The 25,029-nt window shown below is 36.4% G+C and overlaps 1 protein-coding gene across 2 annotated transcripts in view; it reads left to right on the top strand.

The window, feature by feature from the left end:
• Nucleotides 1-25,029, top strand: part of MAGI2 (membrane associated guanylate kinase, WW and PDZ domain containing 2) — a 1,483,873-nt gene that overhangs the window by 927,307 nt on the left and 531,537 nt on the right. For both annotated transcript variants that reach the window (XM_064289914.1, XM_003407180.4), the window contains exon 4: nucleotides 20,471-20,686. In XM_064289914.1, coding sequence (XP_064145984.1) covers nucleotides 20,471-20,686 — 216 coding nt within the window. The remainder of the gene's footprint in view (nucleotides 1-20,470; nucleotides 20,687-25,029) is intronic.

Raw genomic sequence — 25,029 nt, 5'->3', positions numbered from 1 at the left:
TCTTTATTTTGGAATTTGAATAGGACAATGTGTGTAGGGAAAATGTTCAATACATTATTGAACTTTATTATATGTTTGTGTGTGTGTATGTGTGTGTGTGTGTGTGTGTGTAGAATGGAAGTCTCAAATTCTATTAGTACCTGAACTTCAGGTTAAGTGATTTGTTAGTATAAAGTTAATAACTAGATTTTCCTTTGAGAGGTAGTGACTATAAATAAACCTTCATACTAATAAAATAAAAGCCCGGATCTTAAATATATTCTAGTTAATCGACCTCATGTTTATTAAATTTAATGTAACATTGAATATCGGTATGCTGTATACAAAGCTATTTTGAAAATTGGTCTGAGTATTTAATTCTGTAACTACAGTATTACAAAATTTAGGAGACTGAACAAAATACTATTACATTGCACTTGACCATCAATGTCATTAAATTGTGGTTTAGCAATTTACTGCTGTAAGTTAACGATCCAGGGCCTCATGATAGCTCTTTGGATCTCTCAGGTAAACACAATCTGTTTAAATTAGTGTTGCATGGGCATAACATTTTTTGGCATCACTTACTTTAACATAAGGGGATGAAGATGTATAATTCCATGTTTCCTTATTAAATTAATAAGACCTAAAGTGGACTCTCAAAAGGAATGTTTGTTTGCATCCCTGCTCTGCAAAAGCTTAAAGTCTAAGAGGGATGCTAAGACAATAAACAGGCAGGCTATTTTAAAGAGAGTTAAGTGGCAACATAAGTAATACAAACAACTGGAGAAACTAGATTATGAAATTAAAATACGGAAAATCAGTAGTCAGGTCTTTATTTTTGTCATCAACATGTTTATTGAGTCCCCTCTCTGTTCAGTGACACAATGTGTCCACAAGATACATTGCACTCCTCAAACTTTATTGTGCATCTGAATCATCTGAAGATCTTGTTAAAATGTGAATCCTGGCTCAATATATCTGCAGTAGGTCTGTGAGTTTACAGTTCTAATTAGTTCCCAGGTGATGCTGATGTTGATGGTCTGTAGATCACATTTTGAGTAGCAAGAGTCTGAATTACTTTGTTAAAATCTTCTCCAAGCATTTCCTGTTGTAAAGATCTATGATATCTTATTTAGAGATAGACAGGGCTCTACTGAGAGATTATGTTGTTGTTGTTGTTAGGTGCCGTCGAGTCCGTTCCGACTCATAGAGACCCTATCTATGCACATCAGAATGAAACACTGCCCAGTCCTGAGCCATCCTTACAATCGTTGTTATGCTTGAGCTCATCGTTGCAGCCACTGTGTCAATCCACCTCGTTGAGGGTCTTCCTCTTTTCCGCTGACCCTGTACTTTGCAAGCATGATGTTCTTCTCCAGAGACTGATCCCTTTTGACAACATGTCCAAAGTATGTAAGATGCAGCCTCGCCATCCTTGCCTCTAAGGAGCATTCTGGCTGTACTTCTTCTAAGACAGGTTTGTTCATTCTTTTGGCAGTCCATGGTATATTCAATATTCTTCACCAACACCACAATTCAAAGGCATCAATTCTTCTTCGGTCTTCCTTATTCGTTGTCCAGCTTTCGCACGCATATGATGCAATTGAAAATACCATGGCTTGGATCAGGCACACCTTAGTCTTCAAGGTGACATCTTTGCTCTTCAGCACTTTAAAGAGGTCCTTTGCAGCAGATTTACCCAATGCAACACGTCTTTTGATTTCTTGACTGCTGTTTCCATGGCTGTTGATTGTGGATCCAAGTAAAATGAAATCCTTGACAACTTCAATCTTTTCTCTATTTATCATGATGTTGCTTATCGGTCCAGTTGGGAGGATTTTTGTTTTCTTTATGTTAAGGTGCAATCCACACTGAAGGCTGTGGTCTTTGATCTTCATTAGTAAGTGCTTCAACTCCTCTTCACTTTCAGCAAGCAAGGTTGTGTCATCTGCATAACGCAGGTTGTTAATGAGTCTTCCTCCAATCTTGATGCCCCGTTCTTCTTCATATAGTCCAGCTTCTCGGATTATTTGCTCAGCATACAGATTAAATAGGCATGGTGAAAGAATACAACTCTGACGCACACCTTTCCTGATTTTAAACCAATCAGTATCCCCTTGTTGTGTCCGAACAACTGCCTCTTGATATATGTAAAAGTTCCTTATGAGCACAATTAAGTGTTCTGGAATTCCCATTCTTCTCAATGTTGTCTGTAATTTGTTATGACCCACACAGTCGAATGCCTTTGCATAGTCAATAAAACACAGGTAAACTACCTTCTGGTATTCTCTGCTTTCAGCCAGGATCCATCTGACATTAGCAATGATATCCCTGGTTCCATGTCCTCTTCTGAAACCGGCCTGAATTTCTGGCAGTTCCCTGTGGATATACTGCTGCAGCTGTTTTTGAATGATCTTCAGCAAAATTTTACTTGCGTGTGATATTAATGATATTGTCCTATAATTTCCACATTTGGTTGGATCACCTTTCTTGGGAATAGGCGTATAGTTAGAAATAAATTTATTCCCATCTTACAAATGACAAGCAGTCAGGTAACATATACTCTTTAACAATTGTCCAAAAAACTTTTGGCTGCTCCAATCTAAAGAGACCATTTGTGAAAGTTAGAAGGTGGTAGAAGGTCTCTTTTCACTCAATGTCTTGACTCCTGTCTAAAACTATCCACCTTGGGATGTGAGGTAATTGAGAGTTCCATGACACAAACACCTGCCTTTTAGAAATTACCTAAAACCATCAGTTCATTTTGTAGCAGTTGCTGAACAGCTGTCTATTGATAATAACTTTTAGTCGCTACCAGTTCAGGCTAGATTGGAGCCAATGACCTTTGCATGAAAAGTTCCATATTCCGTTTCCAGTCCTTGGAGGCATCAAGGACTCTTGTCAGAAGAGTTGGTAATTCGTGAATTTTAGCACACTGCCTCCAGCCCAAAACACGGAGGTTGTTCTTGAACCTCGTGGTCACATTTAGGCTACTGGTTGCTAGAAACCAATGGTATAAGAATTTTCTTCGGATTATTAGTTCCCCCCCCCACCCCCCACCCCCACCCAGCAGTGCTTCAATTGATTAGTATAAAATTTGCTTGGGCCATTATCTACCTCATTTAATGGCAATAGATTCTTTGTATTTCTATACAAAGATTTCAAATAAAAAGTCTATATTCCTTCCTCTCCATCAAAACTTTTTTTTTTTTTTTTGGTAAAATTTCTACATATGATGTTAGCCTTCCATTCTGAGCATAAGAAGGTTGTTGGGGAAAGATTAGTGGAGATGTGTATAACTCACTGTAGAGGAAATGTTTAAAATATTCTTGTCTTGGTTTCACTATAGTAGTGACATGAAGTAATGGGGAGGAAATGGTAGGCCAGGCATGTGGTATTGTTTTCACTTACTGTTACTGTGACATAATCATTTAAATTAATAAAGATTTGCCCTTTCATATAGAGGAGAGAAAGCCTGATCCAAATAGCCTCATAAAAAGGAAATTGCTGAATGAAATCATTACTCTAATTAATGTTTATACCCCCCAATGTTAGCAATGTACCTTTTTAAAATACCTTCTAACATATATCAAATAGTGGCTGTAGCCTGACTGACAGTGTTAATAGTGCTTTCAATATGAATTTAGACAGATCTACTAATAGCATTGTAGTATTAGATAGATGCCTTTAGTAATAGAAAAAAATATCATTACTGAGCTGGATTGAATAGCTGTTCACTGTTATGAATAGTAAACTATCAAAGCTTATTCATTCATGAGGTCTACCTACCTATTCAATGTTAGCTGCTGCTCTTTCCTTTCTAGGTTTTGTTCTGTGTTTAAATCAAATCTGATTACATCTACCTTCAAAAGACTGCCCAGATTCTGTAGTTGAATTTTTTTTTTTTAATTCTACAATCATGGGATTATCTGTTTGGGCATGGGGAATGATTTGTTCTACTGAGGTTTATGCTATTGGTATTTCAGTTGTAATGATATCTGATGTGTATTTGTGAATCACACACACACACACACACACACACTCTTTATCCTGTCTCTAAACCATTTCCCTTCTTTCTTGTTCCCCTCGAAATCTATTTTTCACAGAAAAATAAGAATGAACCTTGTAAAACCTTAAATAAAATTGTTAACTTCTCTGTATAATACACTTCCCAAATTCTTTAACCTGGTTGAAAAGACTGTATGATCTGCTTCCAGTTTGTCTTTCCAAGTTCAAATCCTGTTCCTCTCCTCTGTGCTCACTAGGCTTCAGTCACATTAACTTCCATCAGTATCCAAACATACCAAGCTCTTACTGTCCCAGGACTTTACGCTTGCAAATCTTTAGCCTGTAACGTTCTTCAAATGGCTTTTAATACTGTGGGCACATTTTCATCCTTCCAGTCTCAGATTAGACAACATGTCCTCAGCTAGACCCTTCTTTACCACGCTATTCAAAGTCAGTCTCTTGATTACTTTTCCGCTACAGCACTCTGACCATGTGCTTGTTTATCTCATTTATATTTTTGATTTATTTTTAATGTCTTTTCTCCCCTAGACTTTTAAGTTCCTTGATGATAAGAACTTTATCTGTATTGCTTATTTACTGGGTACATATTAAATGCTCATTTAATGTGTGAACATCTATGCTTGGAAAATGATGTACTGGTAATTGATTATTACATAGACCACAGGATAGCAATCCATGACCTGTGGGATAAATCTACTCTACCTTCTACATTTCTATAGCCTGCAAGCTAAGAATGGTTTTTACATTTTTAAATAGTTGAAGAAAACCAAAAAAAGAGTAATGCTTGTGTCACAGGAAATTCAAATTTTAGTGTCCATAAATAAAGTTTTATGGGAGCACAGCCACACCTATTTATATACCATCTGTGGCTGTTATCATGCTACAAGTCAAAGTTGAGTAGTTGTGACAGTGACTGTGCGTCCACAAACCCTAAAATATTTACTCTCTGGCCCTTTAGAGAAAAGAGTTTTTTCAACCATTGACATAGTTAGGCTTACATATCAGAAATTTAGCACCAAAAAAATAACTAAGTTGTCTGTTCTGAAGCTTTCTATAAAGATTATCTGGAGGAATGTATGATAGAAAACCCTAAAATAGGCTCCTAGAATCCCTCTTACACTGGCCTGCCTTTTGAAATAAACCTCATTTAATTAATCTACTTCTCATCGAGGCGATCCTCAGAAGCAGTGGTTGTCAGACATTAATGTGCATCAGAATCACCAGGAGGAGTGGCTCAAGTCCAGAGATACTGATTTAGCAGGTGGAGAGTGGGGCCTGAGAATCTACATTTCTAACAAGAAACCGAGTAATACTGCTGCTACGGCTCTGGGGACCACACTTGAGAGCCAGTAGTGTAGTTTGTGATTCTTCCCAAATCTCTTCATCATCAGGAAAATCAAGAAATAGTAACCAGAGGTGGATCCTTCTTTACAGGATGTGGGTGTCCCTTCAATGTAAGAATTCATTTAGTAATCATTTTCTCAGTATTGACCATGTGCAAATGCTGGGAAAACAAAGCTAAGTGATAAATAACTCCTTTTAATAGACCAAAACTTCGTGCTATACAGACATTAAATAAATAATTACATTAAAATGTAAAAGCTGTAATAAGATGTATGAACAAACTGCTGTAGGAATGCCTATCAGTACCCAAATGTCTGTGAAGACTTTTTGAAAGGGTAATTCTTTATGAAAATTAAGACTTACGGAATTCTGGAATATTTCAAGAATAAAAGTCCATATTGCAGTGTGGTCGTGCAAATCCATAGCACCTCATAAAGAAATCCTGAGTATCAGGAGTGTCCTGGATTGAATCGTGTCCCCCAAAAATATGTGTCAACTTGGCCAGGCTGTGATTCCCAGTGTTGTGTGATTGTCCACCATTTTGTTATCTAATGTGAGTTTCCTGTATGTTGTAAATCCTGCCTGTATGATGTTAATGAGGCAGGATTAGAGGCAGTTATGTAAATGAGGCAGGACTCAATCTACAAGATTAGGTTGTATTTTAAGTCGATCTCTTTTGAGATATAAAAGAGAGAAGCAAGCAGAGAGACGGGGACTTCATATTACCAAGAAAGCCGTGCCAGGAGCAGAGTGCTTCTTTGGGCCCAGGGTTCCTGCAAGGAGAAGCTCTTAGACCAGGGGAAGATCGATGACAAAGACCTTCTTCCAGAGCCTACAGAGAGAGAAAGTCTTATCCTGGAGCTGGCGCCCTGAATTTGGACTTCTATCCTACTAGACTGTGAGAGAATAAATTTCTGTTTGTTAAAGCCATCCACTCATGGTATTTCTGTTATAGCAGGACTAGATGACTACAACAAGGAGAAAATGTAGATCTGCCTGATATTGCTTATTTCCAGGAGAAAGACTGGAAAGTCATCATGAGAAGTCTTATGATTCTGCAAGCAATTTGCTAATATTTGTTTATAGCTAAACATTATTCTGTTTTAGAAGCCTAATTAATTACCATTGTTCTCTCCATAGTCATCATTTCCCACTAGCCCAAGCTAACATCATTGAACTACTGCCATGGACTCCTCACTAACCTCAGGGGGTTCACTCTTGCTGCCACCAATCCATTGTACACACCCAGCCTACAAAATCTATTTTAAATACAAAACTATAAGCCTTTTAAAGCCTGTAATGGCTTCCCTTTACTTTTCAGAAAATGGCTTAAAAATCTCTAATACAGCCTATTAGGCTTCATGTGATCTCCAGCTTCAGGGCTGCCCCTTATTCTAGGCCCTACTGTTCTCCTTTTGGTTACACCAAGGAATTATTCTTCCTCCAGAATGGGGGCCTTTCCAAATGTATTCACTCACCCTGGAATGTTTTTCCCTCGCTGCATGCTTTGAGCCTTTACTTGAGTTTACTCACTCACCCCCATCTTTATCCCCATTGTCAAAAGCAGGAAATGACCAGTCCACACTGGTAGTCAGCCTGGAAAGAAAGACCATATTGCTGTAGTACCAAAGAAGAGAAGGTCAATCAATAGGTTAAACATGCCATCAGCTCTGCCTTCAGTTAATTTTATACCACCAGAAAACAAATTTTAGATTTCACACCATGTAGCCCTTGAGTTAGTGGATTATCTGAAGTATTTTGCAATATAGACTCTACCTCAGGCTAAACCGAGAAAAGGGGAACTTATACGGCTAACTGGTTAGCAGAAATTTTGCAGTTAGATTTTACAGGCAGCTTGGTTTGTATATTTGGGAGAACACATATACACACATATATACGCATGTATCAACTTCCATGGAGCTTAGCTATTTGGCCTTAGAGAAGTCCTTGGGCCAAGTTTAAGGAGCCATGAAGGTGGAATTTAATTTTTTTTCTTGTTAGAAAAGCCACCCGCAGTTCCTAAAAATATGTATTGATCCAAAAACATTTTAGCCCAGATGGAGGGGAAAGAATTTTAGTCATAATTCTATTTTCTTTTTTTTCCTTAACAAGCCTAAATTGAACTCTTTTTAGAGTTCTCAAAACACTTCTGCTTGGGATGCAGACCCCAAATTCTCAGAAGACCAGACTTAATGGTCTGACTGAGACTAGAAGGACCCTGGTGGTCATGGCCCCCAGACCTTCTGTTGGCCCAGGACAGGAACCATTCCCGAAGCCAACTCTTCAGACATGGATTACACTGGACAATGGGTTGGAGAGGGATGCTGGTGAGGAGTGAGCTTCTTGGATCAGGTGGACACTTGAGACTATGTTGGCATCTCCTGCCTGGAGGGGAGACGAGAGGGTGGAGGGGGTTAGAAGCTAGCAAAATGGATGCAAAAAGAGAGAGTGGAGGGAGAGAGCGGGCTGTCTCATTAGGGGGAGAGTAATTGGGAGTACTTAGCAAGATGTTTATGGGTTTTTGTGCGAGAGACTGACTTGATTTGTAAACTTTCACTTAAAGCACAATAAAAATTATTTAAAAAAAATGAACACTTGCCCTCAAATAAAAGAATTTCAAAGAAAAAAAAAACACTTCTGCTTGGCCTTAAAGCTCTCATTAATGTTTGTATTTGTTCGATTACGTGATTAATTGCTGTTTCTCCCATTAGGACATAAGCTCTAGAAGAACTGTGCTTAATTTGTTTACATAGTAGGCTCTCAGTAAATACTTGCTGAATGAATGACTGAATGCATGATAATCTCCCCTCTCTGTCCATCACTCAGCTCTCATGATTTTGTAAGCAGCTGATGAGGGGCACAATCCCCCCTTGTGACTTTTGAACTTTCTTCCTGACTAAATCTCTTGCCCATCAAGTGTCTATTGTTGTCCTGGACTTTCGGGTTAACTGTCACCCTCACCATCACCCACTCTTATTAGTCACTGGATACCATTATCTGCTACCAGTAATTGATTACTTGATGAATTTTACTTTTTTCAGAACTAGTTTAGGAATTGCAATTTATATGTAACCCAAAATATCATTTTAACATGTAAACATGATTACTGAGATATTTTATTTATTCATTTGTACTAGCTTTTCAAAATCTGGTGTGGATTTTACACTTCAACAACACATCTCAACTCAAAATAGCCACATTACAACTCAATAGCCAGATATAACTAGTGGCTGCCATATTGGACAGTTCAGTTCTAGCACCTTCTCAGCAACTAGGTGCTCACAGATGGCCACATAAGTGTTGCTTTGGGTCATAATCTAACCTGAGACATCATGCTTGAACTCTACAACTTCACGCAAAGGCACATTATGCTCCTTCTCCTCCAAGGAGTAATAGGGAGGGTTGGAGGCCTATCTCAATAAAACAAATATGTTTAAGACATTAGTGGTTTGTTTCTACAGTTTTAAGTATAAAATGCTAGTATTTCTGACAGTTTTCTTTGTCATAAGATTGGTTTTCAAAAGTAGTAAGTATATTGACTCTGATTAAACAAGAGAAAGAAAAAATCTGGGTTAATCAAGTCATGCGAGCATCATGGAAAGCCTGTGGTTAGATAACACTAACTCTTAGTTTCTTTAGTATTTTTCGGTTGTTCATTTTTTCCTGGCTTATAAATTAGCACTGTTTACACCTAAATTTGCTGCTATTTTAACCATACTCTAAGACTTATGATTCACAGTTGTGTTTCGCAGATCACAAGATGATCACAGTGAAAGTGTTGACTCTAAAAAAAAAAATTTAAAGTGTCACATGGACTAAAATATAAACTTGAAACGCTTCATATATGGCCTTCCACAAAGTAATCATAGTTCATATGCTGTGGGGATGTATTTAGGAGCTATCTAATTCACCAATAAGAGATGGATGCAAATGAAAGACTTGTAATAAAAATAGAAGTATCCTGCAACCACAACCACTTTCCCAGAAGGGAATGTGCAAGGAAATATAAAGAGAAAGTCAAATGACAGTTCTCCAAGTTTATGCCAAAAAAGCAAATGAGTTCATGCTCTCAAGCAATTAAAATTGCTGACTTCAGTTTATTGTCATTGTCTCTTCATTGTCAGTTTAGGACTTCCCAATATGATAAGGAAAAGAAATGTTCCCCTTTGTCATTACATCCTTTAAAATTTTCATTACAAAATTTTGGAGGTGATAAGTCCTTTAGATCTATTACCTATCTGTCATTTCACACATGAAGAAATCAAGGTTTCAGAGAAGTTTAATGCCTAATCCAAGGTCACCTAGGAGGTTAGTAGTAAAACATGGATTAGAACTCAAATCCTCTGACTCTGTGTGCAGGGCTCTTTCCACTAGACCAAGCTTGGGAAAACTCAGCAAATGGATTATCCAAGTAGAAATAAATTTTCTTCATATTGTTTTTCTGGCTTTTATTAGCAACTGAGGATTGAAGATTAGATATCTGGTAAATTTCTTTAGTCATTAACCGACAATCAAATTAAGATTAATCAGAAATTTCCCTGGGTATTGTACGTGCAAGATAGTGACAAACAAGATAGTGACAAAAGGAAGTCTTGGAGGTCTCCTAATTTCTTAGCAGTTGTATAGTATCACAGTAAATAGCACCATTGGGAGAACAAAGTTATGTGACAAGCCATAAATGTTGTGTGAGAAAAATAATACTGTCCTTGAAAGGTTCAGTTTCCTTTATCAATTTTTGAAGTATTAAATTATTTAATCAAGATGACTATCACAGAAATCTGCTGAGCTTTGTACAAATGCTCGTTTATACTCATGAAAATTCCACTTTCACTTTCTTATTTCCTGGGCATGAAAAGACTGTCTCGTAAGCACTGAGTTCACTGGATACTTCAAAATCTAAAACAGTTGCATTAACAATACAATTGAAAATGCTTTTCACACACAAAGGTACACATCTAAATTGCTACTAACTGAAATTACAGTAAATACTATTTTTTTGTCAACGCTTTTTTCCATAAATCTTTGCATCCACCTTTTGACAAGTTTGCCTGAGGGAGCAGAATCATTATGGCTACCTTACCAGGTGTCCTGACTACCCAGGTTTACACCTCCATTATGATTGAAGGAGCACTAAGGTTCTTCTGTTCCCCCCCAACAGAATTGACCAGTTTTACCCCAAATTCAAGACTTAACCTTTTGGAGTAGAGTTTTACATACTGTTATAATGCAAGCATTATATGGGACATATTAAGTCAAGTGAAGTCATTCATATCTTAGTTTTAATTAGTTTATGAGTGTAGTGACCCAGTCACTTACCAAGACCCAAAGGAATTTGGGTATAGGACACATAATACTGTATAGAAGCCAAAGAAAGTTGGAATTGTTATGAGTATAAGGGGTAAAAGTAGGAGCCTACTGAGGGGAGAAGTATGAGGCATTAAGTACTGAGTGCTGTAGATGTACAAAGTGAGAGTGTAGCAGGAGACGTGCAAGAGGGAGAAGGATATCAAATATGAATTTTATTTCCTTTTCAATATTCCCGAGTCAACAATTCCTCTATGAGTTATGACTAATTGTAAAGAGGACTCTTTAGTCCTATTCCATGAATATCAGAACAAGATCCACACACAAATCCATATACACACTATTTACTTGAAGCATTCATTCCTTTCTTGACTTTCTAATCTATATCTTGAGGAACCCTGGGGACCAGTGGTTAAGTGCTTGGCTGCTAACAGAAAGGTTGGTGGTTCAAACCCACCAGCTGCTCTTCGGGAGAAAGATGTGGCAGTCCGCTTCCTTAAAGATTACAGCCTTGGAAACCCTATGGGGCAGTTCCACTCTGCCCTATAGGGTCACTAGGAGTCAGAATTGACTCAACAGCAGTGGATTAATCCGTATCTTCATAAGAAGTCAAAAATGACCTTTTCAAATCAAGACAAGATAAAGTGATAAAATGCATGATCAGGATGGAAAAGCATTGCTGAGAAAAGTACATCTGTTGGATCCTTCATAATAGTTTACACATAAAAAGGGCCATAAGGGAATTAAACCAGAAATATTATTGACACAATGTCATCTAAATTGGTTATTGTGTTTTGATGTTTAATTGGTTTTCTGTTATTTAAAGCAGAGGTCTTTCAGTTTCACTTTAATGTCTGGTAGTAATACGGTAACTTAAAAACTTGTTTAGTAAAAGGTATCATCTAAGGCAGTGCTGTCCCTTATAATAGCCACCAGTCATGTGGTCATGTGTTGGCCACTGAGCACTTGAAACAGGGCTAGTCTGAACTGAGGCATGCTGTACGTATAAAATATATGCTGGGTTTTGAAGACATTTTTTTTTTTTTGAATTGTGCTTTAGGTGAAAGTTTACAGCTCAAGTTAATTTCTCGTACAAAAATTTATACACACATTGTTATATGAACCTAGTTGCAATCCCCATAATGTGACAGCACACTCACCCTTTCCACCCCAGTTTCCCAGCCCTTATCCATTCAACCAGCTCCTATCACTTTCTGCCTTCCCATCCCGCCTCCGGACAGGAGCCGCCCATTTAGTCTTGTTTATCTACTTGAACTAAGAACCACACTCCTTATAAGGATTCTTTTATGCTTTATAGTCCAGTCTAATCTTTGTCTGAAGAGTCGACCTCAGGAATGGTCTCAGTTCTGGGTTAACAGGAGGCCGGGGGCCATGTCTTCTGGGGTTCCTCTAGTCTCAGACCATTAAATCTGGTCTTTTTACATGAATTTAAGTTCTGCACCACACTTTTCCTCTGCTCTGCCAGGGAATCTCTGTTGTGTTCCCTGTCAGGGCGGTCACTGATGGTAGACTGGCACCATATAGTTCTGGTCTCAGGCTGATGGAGTCTCTGGTTTATTTGACCCTTTTGTCTCTTGGGCTAATATTTTCCTTGTGCCTTTAATGTTCTTCTCCTTTGCTTCAGGTGTGTTGAGACCAATTGGTGCATCTTAGATGGCTGCTTGAAAGCTTTTAAGACCCCAGACACCACTTACCTAAGTGAGATGCAGAACCTTTGAAGACTTAGTATAAATAAAAAAAGTAAAATATCATTTTACTTTTTTAATTTATATTGATTATATGGAAACCCTGGTGGCATAGTGGTTAAGTGCCACGGCTGCTAACCAAGAGGTCTGCAGTTCAAATCCACCAGGTGCTCCTCAGGAACTCTATGGGGCAGTTCTACTCTGTCCTATAAGGTTGCTATGAGTTGGTATCAACTCAATGGCAGTGGGTTTTTTTTTTTTGTATTGATTATATATAGAAATGATAATATTTTGAATATATTGTGTAAAGTGAAATATTATATCATTAAAATTACTTTTGCCTTTTTAAAAACTTTTTTTAGCATTCCTAAATAAAAAAAATTAAATTACATATAAGATTTGTATATGCACTGTATTTTTACTGGACAGTGCTGCTGTAAGAGATACAGTATTATCTAAATGTGATGACTGTAAATTATACTTAAAGTTTTTCTGTTATTGTAACTATAAAATGTTCAAACACTTTATTTTGAAAGCAGATGTATATTTGACATTGAAAAATTGCATGTGATTTCTTTCTAATCTCTTGAAGATTTTCTTCTATAATTTCTTTAGATATGTTATTTGGAACGAGTGCGAAATGTTCTGGGCTATTCTGATAATGTCTGAAGGAAAGGGTCACTGGAGGGGAGAGTGTCTTATTTATTTAAACGAACCTACCACTTTACCACCTAGCCTAGCTGGTCTGCAGACACCATTATATTTAGCTAAGATTTGTCCTGTGCCTGGTCACATTACTGATATGAATAAATTAAGTCTGGGTGGCCACCAGTATCTATTAAATAGTTACAAATAAATTTTAGAAAATGCCATTAACTTAAACATCTGGATGACTTTCTGGAGAGCACTGATGGACAATTAAAGATAATAAAATTCAGTACGTATGTCACTAGGGATCATAATTTGAAACCAGCATCAATTTAATTTAAAATAAACTTGGAATTCTTGGGGTGAGTTTGTTACAAAATAATTCAATTTCACATGTGAAAACACAGAAACTTTCACATTTTGACCATAACTGTGTACATTTTGAAAATTATTCATGTTCGGCCTGAATTCTCCCCAAACTTAGCAATTTACTCTTTAGTATAAGTATCAGTAACAGAAGACTATTGTGGATGTTTTTCCTATTTCTGGCATCTGTGAGATGAATGTTTGTCACCACAAGAGAGAAGATATTATTTTTTGAGGTCAGAGAGTTTCTGCATCTTGATTTTAAGCTACTAACTATATATGACATGATGAGGAAATGATACCTTTATTTCAGGACCAAATTTAAGCATCAGGGATGCTTTCAAAAATAACTCCAAAAATCTGTTGACAAAAGCATTCTCAAGTGAGGCTTTGTGTCTTGTTTTCTGGTAGGAAGTGCTATTTTGGAAAAGTATAACATTTGCTGGATTATGTTTACTCATTTTATTTTGATTTACAAAATTTCAAGTTTACTAACTCTGTAACCATATGATTGTGATTCTTACTGGGCTGGCCTGAGTTATGCTGGTTTAGTTGTAGTTTTAACTCATTACTCTGACTTGTGTAATGTTTTAAACCCGTCTTAAGTTTGAATTTAGGATCCTCTCAGGATATACCTGTTTCTCTTAATACAAATCTAAATCTCTGACATGGATTCAAATGACTGTTTACTTAAGAGCTGACAGGTTTTCTAATATAATTAATTACGATTGGATCTGGAACTCTGAATTTCTTCTTGTTTAATTAATGTCAGCATCAGATTCCGCAGGCATCGTTAAGGAGGCCAAGTATCAAACTGTTTCTTCCATTTATAAAATTGTAAAAAAACATTAGTTCTCTACCACCTAAATTGTGCCACACATTGTTTTCAATGACCCAAGGACATACTCTCAAGCCCTCTGGCGACCCCAGTGATGGGCTGTCCTGGAGTCCTAGTAGGCAATCATTTCTCTCCTACGAGATGGTTATCCAGAATTGATTCTTTCTGCTTACCAAAATGGAAATAAAACCACTGAGAATACTGGGCAGGAATGGGGTCAAAACCTTAATCTTTGAGGTACCTTGAAAGTAAGTATTTCCTTTCTAAAACCCATCTCCACTTGGGTGCCATATGGAATGATGTGTGCTCATTTGATATAAAACGTACACATGTTGTTATTCTACATCCATAGGATTGAAACAACAGAGTCAACATCTGAATCTTCTACTTAAAAAGCCAAATAAACAACATTAATAGCAAATCACATGCTTTCGTCATGACAATGGACCTTGTTTAAACTGAAAAGGTATTAGAAATAAGTAAAAGTGTTTGCTAGTAGCATTTTTACATTTCCTTATGCATAAATTAGTTTTTGGTGTCTTTCCTGCTTCTTTTCACATCAGAATTTAAAGGCATAGAGACTATGGTGCATTATAGAAAATATGATTTTGGTAATTATTACTGGGCAATCTTTATTGGGGAAGGAAGAGTTTAAAATTCATTTCACTAATGTCCTATTCCTTTTATACCTTGGTTTCACCATCAAAATAAATGTGGAAAAAAACAGGAAAGGCCGGAAGAAAGACAAAAAAAAAAAGTATTTAAAAACTTAAGTAATTTAAAAATAATTTAGACCAATACTTTTCCGAAAAGGTTATCCAGCCTAACAAGTGTAGGGAAAAGCAGAGAAGTAATTCTATGACAGTCTACCTAACAAGTGTAGGGAAAAGCAGAGAAGTAATTCTATGACAGTCTTCAATTACAGTACACGAAAAGTTATTTAGGTAGTTGCTCTCATTTCTTTTGGATGACTTAGGAATGGATTGGCCTAAAAGTAGGTGATGGATTAGATTTTCCAATGACTGCCCTAGGCAGATTTAGTTCATGACAATGTAATCATCTATTTTAGTCCCTCCCCCTTTGCAAACATTAGTGAGTGTAACAGTGTCAAGTGTAAATGGACACCTATTAAATGTTTTTATTGTTATAAGGTGAATTATTAGTGGCATAGTGGTTAAGAGCTAAGGCCGCTAACCAAAAAGTCAGCAGTTTGAAAACACCAGGTGTTCTTTGGAAACCCTATGGCAGTTCTATTCTGTCCTATAGGGTTGCTATGAGTTGGAATCCTCTCGACGGCAACGGGTTTGTTTGTTTATTTATTTTTCGGTTTTCTATCCAAATTTCTAGAAAGTTTTTAAAACTTTTATGTCAGGAATAGGTACATTCACCTTGTTTCATTTCCATATTTTTAAGAAACAAACAAAAAAATTCATTCCTAATTTTAAAAGATGAAGAAAAATCAGGTTCCTCAAATAATCATCTCATTTATTGTCCAGGCACTGACTAAAAATCACACTTTGAAAATTTATAGATTGTTCTAATTATGATGGAACTAAGAGGAAAATTTTATATATCATTTCCATTTTGTTGTATTCAATAACAACTTGGTGGAATTTTACATTAAACTTCTGTGAAACTGCTAAATATAGTTCATTCTTTACACACACAAGTGTATTCAGTGAAAAGTGGTCTAGAAAAGCCTGTAGTCACTTTGTCTCTCTCTTCCCACAACCCCTACATGCGTGCATGTGCGCACACGCACACCACCACACTTTTTGGAAGTCTGGATGAAAAAATTACCTAGAATTGCCCCCGCTTTATGATTTGGTAGCAATTATTGCCTTTCTATTTTGAAACGAATACCTTTGTATTTATAGATTGTGACTTCGAATGAGGTCATCTAGGGTGAGCCATGGGCCAGTTTGCAAATTACGTCACACTTGGCTTTTCTCTTGAGAGGCAATGTATTATTTTGAAAAGAGCTCAAGTTTTTTAAAATCAAGCAGATATAGGTTTTCTACTTACTCTCTGTTTAATGTTGGGAAATAGTTTAATTTCTTAGAACCTCCATTTTCTTAACTGCAGAGGCAGAACGACTTCATAAGGTTTTTGTGATGAATAATTGCCAAAAGTAGCCACCGTATATTGAGCCCCCACTGTGATCCAGGAGCTCTACACACCGGTTTATTATCATTAATCTTTATAACAGCACTATGGAGTAAGATTTCTTATTATAATCCCCATTTGATACAAAAAGCATATGTAAAATGCTCATTACAGTGTCCAGATCAATAAATTGTTGTGGTGGTAGTGATCACGGTAATGACAGCATTAGTACTAGTAGCAGTGGCTTTTGTGACTGTAGTCATCTTCCAGCCCCACATTCTCACTTTAACTGAGTCTGTATAAGGATATCACAAGGCAGCAAGATGAGGGGACACAGTGATTAGGTAGTGGAGCCAGGATTCAAAGTTGGGTTTATCTCATCAGCGTCTATGCTCTTAACCACTATGCCCTGTTGTTAGTACTCTTAAAATCTGAGATTGCTAAATTCTAATACACACACAGTGTAACTTCTTTTTTAATGGGTTCATGTTCCCAGAATATATTTAAAAACAGTTTTGGTATGTGTGTGTATTTTCTTAAAACATGCTGATATGTTAGTTACCTAAATGGCAATTCTATCCTTAGCATAGAGATTTGTGTAATCTTAGATCAAAAAGTCTTTTCAATGACTTGGCTGCCTGACTGCGTGGCTGATTCTTCAACTTTGGTCTAGGTGTTCCTGGTTTCCCTGTTCTATGCATTAGGATAAAATCTTGGTTTGAGTAATAGCCTAGTCTCCATGAATTATATTTCTCAGATGTAGTAACTGTATGGGTTATTTCTATACCTCTCTTAAATTGCTGATATTATTGCTAAAGAAGATAATTTCAATGTATTAACAAATGATTCATACCATTTTACATCTAAAATTTAATCTGATATATTAATTCCATAAATCAAATTATAGAAATAAAATATTGCTATATAATTTATAATAATATACCCACAAATAAAATTACTTAGTAATATAAATCCAATAGGGTCTGTTATTTTGTATTTATTTTTAGCCTGTGCTGTGCATTTATTTCTAATAAATAAAAGTTCTTTTTCTACTTAAGGTAAATTTAAACCATAAAAGATGAATAGGAAAAAAACACTGAAATGCAGTATATTTTTCTCACTGATATATATATATAGAGAGAGAGAGAGGGAAAGATTTATATATAAGCATATATATATATATAATTAGTGATATATAGTGATCCATATGCAATTATATAAAAGCATTAAAGATCTAGAATGCTACTTAAAATTACAGCACTTATTGGGATGTGCAAGATTATTCATTAGTTTTACTTAATAATGCTTATTAGATGAGCATATATTGAGATTCCATAGAAAGCATAGAGCTGTGCTAGTTGCTGTGCAGATAATACAAGTCCATAGACTTTTGGGGGCAAGTGGGACTATTTGCTCACTCAGAATTTGGCCATGCATATAAAGGTCTGATTCATTTCAAATGCTCTAAATCAAGTTAGAAAGTAGCCTTTAACAAATTATATATCATCCACTTTGCAGATTTCTATGTAAAGGCTGAGCATGTGTAAGAACCACTTTACATAGTAATATTTTTTCTTTGTATTACTTTGAAAATGGAATTTCTATGACAAGGAGCAACAGCATAGCGACACGGCCAACCTTCAGAATATTCCCTCATTTCATACCCTCAAGAGGCTTACACTGCCATTAAAACCACTGCAATTTTACCACATATAAAGTTATTCCTCATACATTATTTCCTCTTCCCAACAGCCCAGTGAGGAGGCCAAGTGTAGTGGACATTGCCCCTTCCTGCCTAGGGAGACCATTGAGATAAAATGCAAAGCTTCCTTCTCCAGAAATCAAAGAATAGACATTTTTTTCTCCCCATTTCTTGTCAGCACCAGTGCTCTCATGTGACTAAGAATTAACCAATCAGATGACCCTGCTTGTGACTTTTTTTTTTTTCCAGCAAGTGAGCAATGCAGGGAAGCTAATGGGAGTTTGGAGCTCATTCCTCTAGGGCAGGGACAGCAGCAACAGGCTGTGCCTCATGGCGTTGGAACCTGCTAGGGGAATCAGCTAGGGCATCCAGAATCCAGGGTCAACAGAGGAAACATGGGTGTCCTGATGGGACTCTGCACATGTCCCAAGGTTTTTCAGCCTTTCCCTCAATTAACTACCTCATATCTTGTTAGTACATTCTTATCATGGTTAGCTCAACTAGAGTTGGTTTGGGTTGTTTACAACCTATATGTGATTTTAACAAGTATTGCTATTCTCATTTTATTGATGAGGAAACTGAGCCTTACTAGGGTTAAGACTTGCTTGAATAATTGAAATATTTATGTGGAAAAGCCTGACTTTTGGCCAAGGGGTGTGCCTTCAACAACCTTTGTGAACAGTGAAGTATGTTTCCTCCTCTGTGTCCCGTTGATTGTAGCGCTTAATCCTATTTCCTGTTATAACGTTTATGTACTTGATGTCAAATGTGCAGGTCTCCCACACTAGACTGTGAGCATCTGGAACACAAGTGTTGTGTATTATATTCATCATTTTATCCCAAACACATAGTTGAGTGCCTAGGCGCCTGTTATTGTTGTTGTGGAGTCAGCTCCAATTCATGGTGACCCTGTGTATAACGGAATGAAATGTTCTCCTGCACCATCTTCATGATCACTGATATATTTAAGTATGTCGTTGGGGTCCTTGTGTCAATCCTTCTCATCAGTGGTTTCCCTCTCCTTTGCTGGCCTTCTGTTTTACTAAATGTGATGTTCTTCTCCAGTGACTGATCCCCACTGATGATGCATCCCAAGTAAGTGAGTAGAAGTCTCAGACAATATTGTGTTATCTGTACAGTTTTCATTGGCTAACTTTCAGAAATAGATCACCAGGCCTTTCTTCCTAGCCTGTCTCAGTCTGGAAGCTCCTCTGAAATCTGTACACCATGGGTGACTCTGCTGGTATTTGAAATAACTGTGGCATAGCTTCCAGCATCATAGCAACACACAAGCCACCATGGTAGGACAAAATGACAGATAGGTAGTGGTCTAGGCGCCTAAAAAAAAGAAGAAACCCATTGCCATCAAGTCCATTCCAACTCACAGCAATCCTGTTGGACAGGGTGGAACTGCCCCATAGGGTTTCCAAGGCTATAATCTTTACGGAAGCAGACTGCTACATCTTCCACATCTTTCTCCTGTGCAGCAGCTGATGGGTTTGAACCACCCACCTTTCAGTTAACAGTTGCATGCTTAACCACTGCACCACTCCTTGGCCTGGGTGCCTAATCAGTATTATATAAGAGTTTTAATGACTGAGTGAGGAAATTAATGCATAAATTATTCAATTAATTGGAAACACAGGTATGGGTTGAAGTCAGTGCTTAAAGCATAACACTGATTTTAAACAACACCACCTTCCTTTGTTAATCAAATTTTAGATTATTTTAAATAAAATGCTTTGCCTTGACAGTATTAAGATATTTGTTTAGTAAGCATTTATTCTGTGCCTACTTCATGCCAGGCTTTTATTACAGAGATAAATGAGAATTAGTCTCCTTCAAAAAGTAGCAGACTGATGGGGAAAGCAAACCATCCTATAGCTCAGACCATGGAAGTGTGAAAAGAAGTGCCATGGTAATCTGAAGAACACTTTGAGCAGCAGGACCATTGTCAGCAGCCATGAGAACCACTAGACCGACTTGGAGAAACAACTCCCAGCAGGACACTGCACATCAAGGACAACAGCCAGAGTCCTTTGAGGAAAAGCACAATGTGCTTTGCCTTTCTACAAAGTAGTGAGATTTACTAAAGCAAAAAGAATGCAAGTTACCTGTATCCTTTTTCATACATAATTATTTATAAAAGGTTAGAATCAAAATTAGTTATTCAAAAATTTTTTAAATAATTTTGAAACTACCAGGTACCATTTGGAAATAATATATTCAGACTCTATTTTGGTTTGGCACAAAAGTGAGAATGAATATAGAGCTGTTTTTATTGAAGCATTAAAGCTTGATACAATAAAAGCAACAAATAATATGAACTATGTATAATAGGATACAAAGTTGTCAATATAATTTCCATCCTTTACAAAGTATACACCTTGACGGCACACAGTAGTAGAAAGGCTTAACTTCATAATGTTTTGGTGTCATTTGCAGACAATTACTATGGGACGCCAAAGCCTCCAGCAGAACCAGCACCATTATTGTTAAATGTAACAGACCAGATACTTCCAGGAGCCACTCCAAGTGCTGAAGGAAAGCGGAAGAGGAATAAATCAGTGAGCAACATGGAGAAAGCAAGTATAGAGCCTCCCGAGGAGGAGGAGGAAGAGAGGCCTGTGGTCAACGGAAATGGAGTCGTAATAACGCCAGGTTAGTCATTTACATTCTATCTATGTTGGTCCCTCAGTTTGCTGTTTTATGTATATATTTAAAAGGCTATGATTCTTGCATCCAATTCATTAGTCTTCATATATTAAGCAATTTATTCAACTTCCCTCATTTTTGGTTTCACCTATATAATTATAATAGTAATGTAGCAAATGGTTTTAATCTCTTAGAAGGTGTTACAAAACATGAATAGGATTGTGTGAAGTTCTAAGGTTTTTGTTAATTAATGTTAGAGAAAGTCTACACTTAGAAATCTTGCTATTCTCACAGTTCTGTAAATAGAGGTTATGTTATGTGGGTTAGTTAACACCTTCAGTGAATACAGTCCTCAGAAATGGCTCTCCCTACTGGACACCTGTATATTTGTCTTCCCTTCATTACCATCCCACCTGGCAACATGGAGAAAATATCTTTATATATTGGCATTGTGAAGGCACCTACCCTTGAACAAAGAAAAGAATTATTATATCTTTGATTTGTGATCTATCATACTACATATATAAAGTGTTTGTGCAAAGTACAGATTTGCTTTTATCTTATGCTTATTACTATATAGCACCAAAACCGTGATTTATAAAATAGAATTTACCATAATATTATTCATAATTAAATGTTACCAAAACAAAGCTGTGGCATTTGGTTAGCCCCCAAGTTTGGTATAAGTGTTCAAAGTTTTGTTTTACTTATTTTATTTTTTAAGAATGACACATTGGTAAGCATTGAACATCTAAAGGCTGTTTTAAAGCTCTTGAAAAAAATGTTAACACATGTACTTTGCATACATGTTACTCTGAAGATATTTCCAACTACCTACTTTGATGTCTGTATTTGCATTTTTCACTGTACTTCTTCCATACTGACATAGTATTTGAATTTTCAGGCTCAATTATTTTTATCAAAGAAAAGCTTCATAAATGTTTTTCTTTTTTTTTTAATTTTCTTGTTCAAAGCATCTATAAAAGCGTTCTCCTTCGTTGAACATACAGAGACCAAAATTCAATTTAAGTTAATCATGATATAAAATCTTAAAAGATTGTTTCATCTTAATTACCCAGATGAGGGTAACCACTTCCATTAATACATCTAGGTGAAAACTTACTTTCTGACCCTAGAAAACTTGAATTCTAGATATGAATGCTAAAATTACTATAGGTAAGTAGATTAACTTGTCTGCTTTAAAATGATCTGACAATTTTCAAGCAGTTTCACACCATCCTCTCTTTGATTCTGAAATATCTGTCTAAATAGTTGCTTTTCATTATATAATAGATTTAAATTAGGTGGCTAATTTTTTTTTTTTAATACATAGTTTTCTTAGTTGATCTTTGATGTAAGAAGATAAACATTTCAGTAGAGTTGAAGCAATGGTAACAAAAGAAGTAGAAGTTAGGTGTCAAAGAACAGTCACAAAATTTCTAACTGAATTACACCTTATAGTTTAAAATTTTTAATATATACCCCTGGTTAAACACCAATCTCATATTTCCATTTCATTTCTAATCTGTGTTGGGCAAATCGAATGAAGCATTCTTGACTCAGATTCTAAAACTAGAAACTTATTTAATTGTGAGACATATTCAATCTAGAAAGCACCATTCCCTTTATATTCGTAGTTCAGACATGAAGATGGGGGTACTTCTACGGCTAGGAGGTCTTCATGGGTCCAAAGCAGATGGTCTAGAATGAACCTTCTTGACCAGCTCTAGCCACATGACTATCTCTGAACCCTTCAGCCTGATAGAGAGCAACTGTCCAGGCCAACTCAGGAATCTCTTGTCACTCAACAGATGCAACAAACAGTGACTTTGCAAGCCTGACTGAGCAAGTGGGCCTTATAATTGTCTTTTTCTTTCCCATTTTAGGAGATAAAAGGTGTGTAAAGTAGGCGGCTCTTCACCCATTGTTCGAAGATGGGGGAACAACCCCAAACCATTGGCCCATTGGCCTTTATTAGAAATCTTTTGACACCCACCATCTTTGAGATGTCTTTGCTTTTCTTTATGTTTGTCCAATATCAAGACTTTAGGGTTTTTGTTTTTGTTTTTTTTGCCCCTCTTTCCTATACATATGTGGGTTTTTTTGGTTCTTATACATATACCCACCTCTACACCTTTTGAACCCTATCACATTAAAATCACATTATTTTTTCCAATATAGAGTCTTGGTTCTGCCTTTGTCTTCTTCCCATATACATTCACCAGATACAGGGGGCTTCAACTAATAATTATAAATAAATGTTAGAGAAAAATTAGAAAATTAGCTTAAATTTTGGTTGACATTGTCCTATACCTACTAACAACCTATACTGCTAATCAATATCAGACATCAGTTCACAGTATGAGTAATATAGTCTATGAGGCACATTTAGAGAATAAGTAAAGCTTACTGAAGTAACTTTGTTCCATTAAAAAGAGTATTGATAATAATAGCAATAATTAATCTAGTAATTAACTTCTTTTGGGTGCTTACCAAGTGCCAGGAGCTGCCTAACCTCATTTTATGTTAGTTCATTTAATCCTCCTAGGTAGGTACTATTTTAAAAATTAGGAAACTGAGGTATACTAAAATTAGATAATTTGCCAAGAACTGCAATGCATATACCGGCAGTCCAGATCCAGAAAACATGATCTTAGCTTCTGTGCTATCCTGAATCTTGTGTTACCAAGTACGAGTATATTCCCTATAGGGTCGCTGTGAGTTGGAATTGACTCAACAGCAACAGGTTTGATTTTTTTTGTTGTTGTTGTTAGAGATGTGTAGACACATGACCACTGTTTTACTTGTGAATCTTTAAAAGTGAATAATAAATTTCTACTTATCAAAAGCTCTTTATTTCTTATATTTCTGGAAATCATGTAGAAGTGACCTTATTTTCCTGTGTGGATGTAAGAAATCCCTAGTTGTACAGTAGGTTCTGTATATAATTGAGCATCAGAACTACCAATCTGTGCCTTCTTTTATACTTTACCAAAATGAACAATTTGCTCTATGTAAATAAAAGTTTCAGAGGATTTCTTCATTTACTTCTATCACCTTGCAGTTCAGTTTTCCAATTTAGTTTATCTTTTCTCCTTTAAACTATAGTTTATAATTTGAACTATATATTCTGTTTCTCTGAGATCACATCTATGGAAAGTCAGCGGCCACCTTTAAGAATATAAGTTCTGTATGAAGTTCTGCTAGTATTACCAATGAGGATTCAAATGAGATGTGTGAAGTCTCATTTTATGTAGAGTTTCCTCTCTGTGTTCATAACTCCATCAGCCACATGAATTTAGCCCATAGTGTCCAGAGGAGCCATATAATGATCTTATAATGTCTCAGACAGGTCAGAAATGTTTCTCTCTCTGCCACTAGTCACCCCAGTGATGGAAATCAATGTAGTTCTATCCTTAGAAATGTAATTCTATCTTTAGAAATATAGTTTTAGCTTTGTAATAAAAATTATGAAACTAAAACTGGCAATAAATGACAGCTCTTCTTTAGCGAATGCATAAAATGGGCCAAGCATATATTATCTCTGATCTTTACCACAATTCTATAATCAAAATAAAACCATTTTACTGATAAGATACTGAAACTGAGAGAGCTTAACTTGCTTGACCAAAGTCACAGTTCGTTTCATGCAGAGTTGCAATTTGGAGTCATGGGTGGAGACCTGATCTCAACCTCTCTCTGCCACATCTCCCTGGGCTGTTGACCATACTGGAGACAAAGTGACTCCTGGCCTCTATAAATAGATCGTAATCCTTTAGCTCAATTTGTTTAAATTTATGATGTATTCCATTATATTTGCCCTATACAGGGTTCATGGCAGTAGTGTGATATTTGATGCTTGCGAAGATGATATATCTTTACATCTTCTTGGAAAGTCTGTCTTTAAATTGATATTTAAAATACACATCTCCAGGAAAATTTCCCCAGCATTAACCCATCTATATTTAGACGTATTTATCTTTTGTTTATTCTGTTAGAGTTGACATCCAACCCCATGGCTTTAAATACTATAGATTTACGTTCAGTTTTCACTGCTGTCTATACTCCAGGGCCACATTTCTACCTGCCTACTGGACTGCTCCACCTAAGCATTTTTTCTGCAACTTAAATGTAACATACGCAGGTTTTTTTTTTCCCCCAAAACAAATAAGCAAATCTATTCAGAAAGTCCTTTACCTGATTGCTGTTGTTCTTCTTTTCACCTAGATAATTCAGAATCATCTTGATGATCTCTTTCCCCCAGGCTTGATATATATTATTAGACATAAAAGATCACTGAACCTGTAGCTCTCATCCCTTCCTTCCAAATATTCACTGCGACTTCCTAG

The sequence above is a fragment of the Loxodonta africana genome, chromosome 8, assembly GCF_030014295.1.
Source record: "Loxodonta africana isolate mLoxAfr1 chromosome 8, mLoxAfr1.hap2, whole genome shotgun sequence".
NCBI lineage: Eukaryota > Metazoa > Chordata > Mammalia > Proboscidea > Elephantidae > Loxodonta > Loxodonta africana.
The sequence above is the reverse complement of the archived record's forward strand: the minus strand, read 5'-3'. Positions and strand labels throughout refer to the sequence as shown.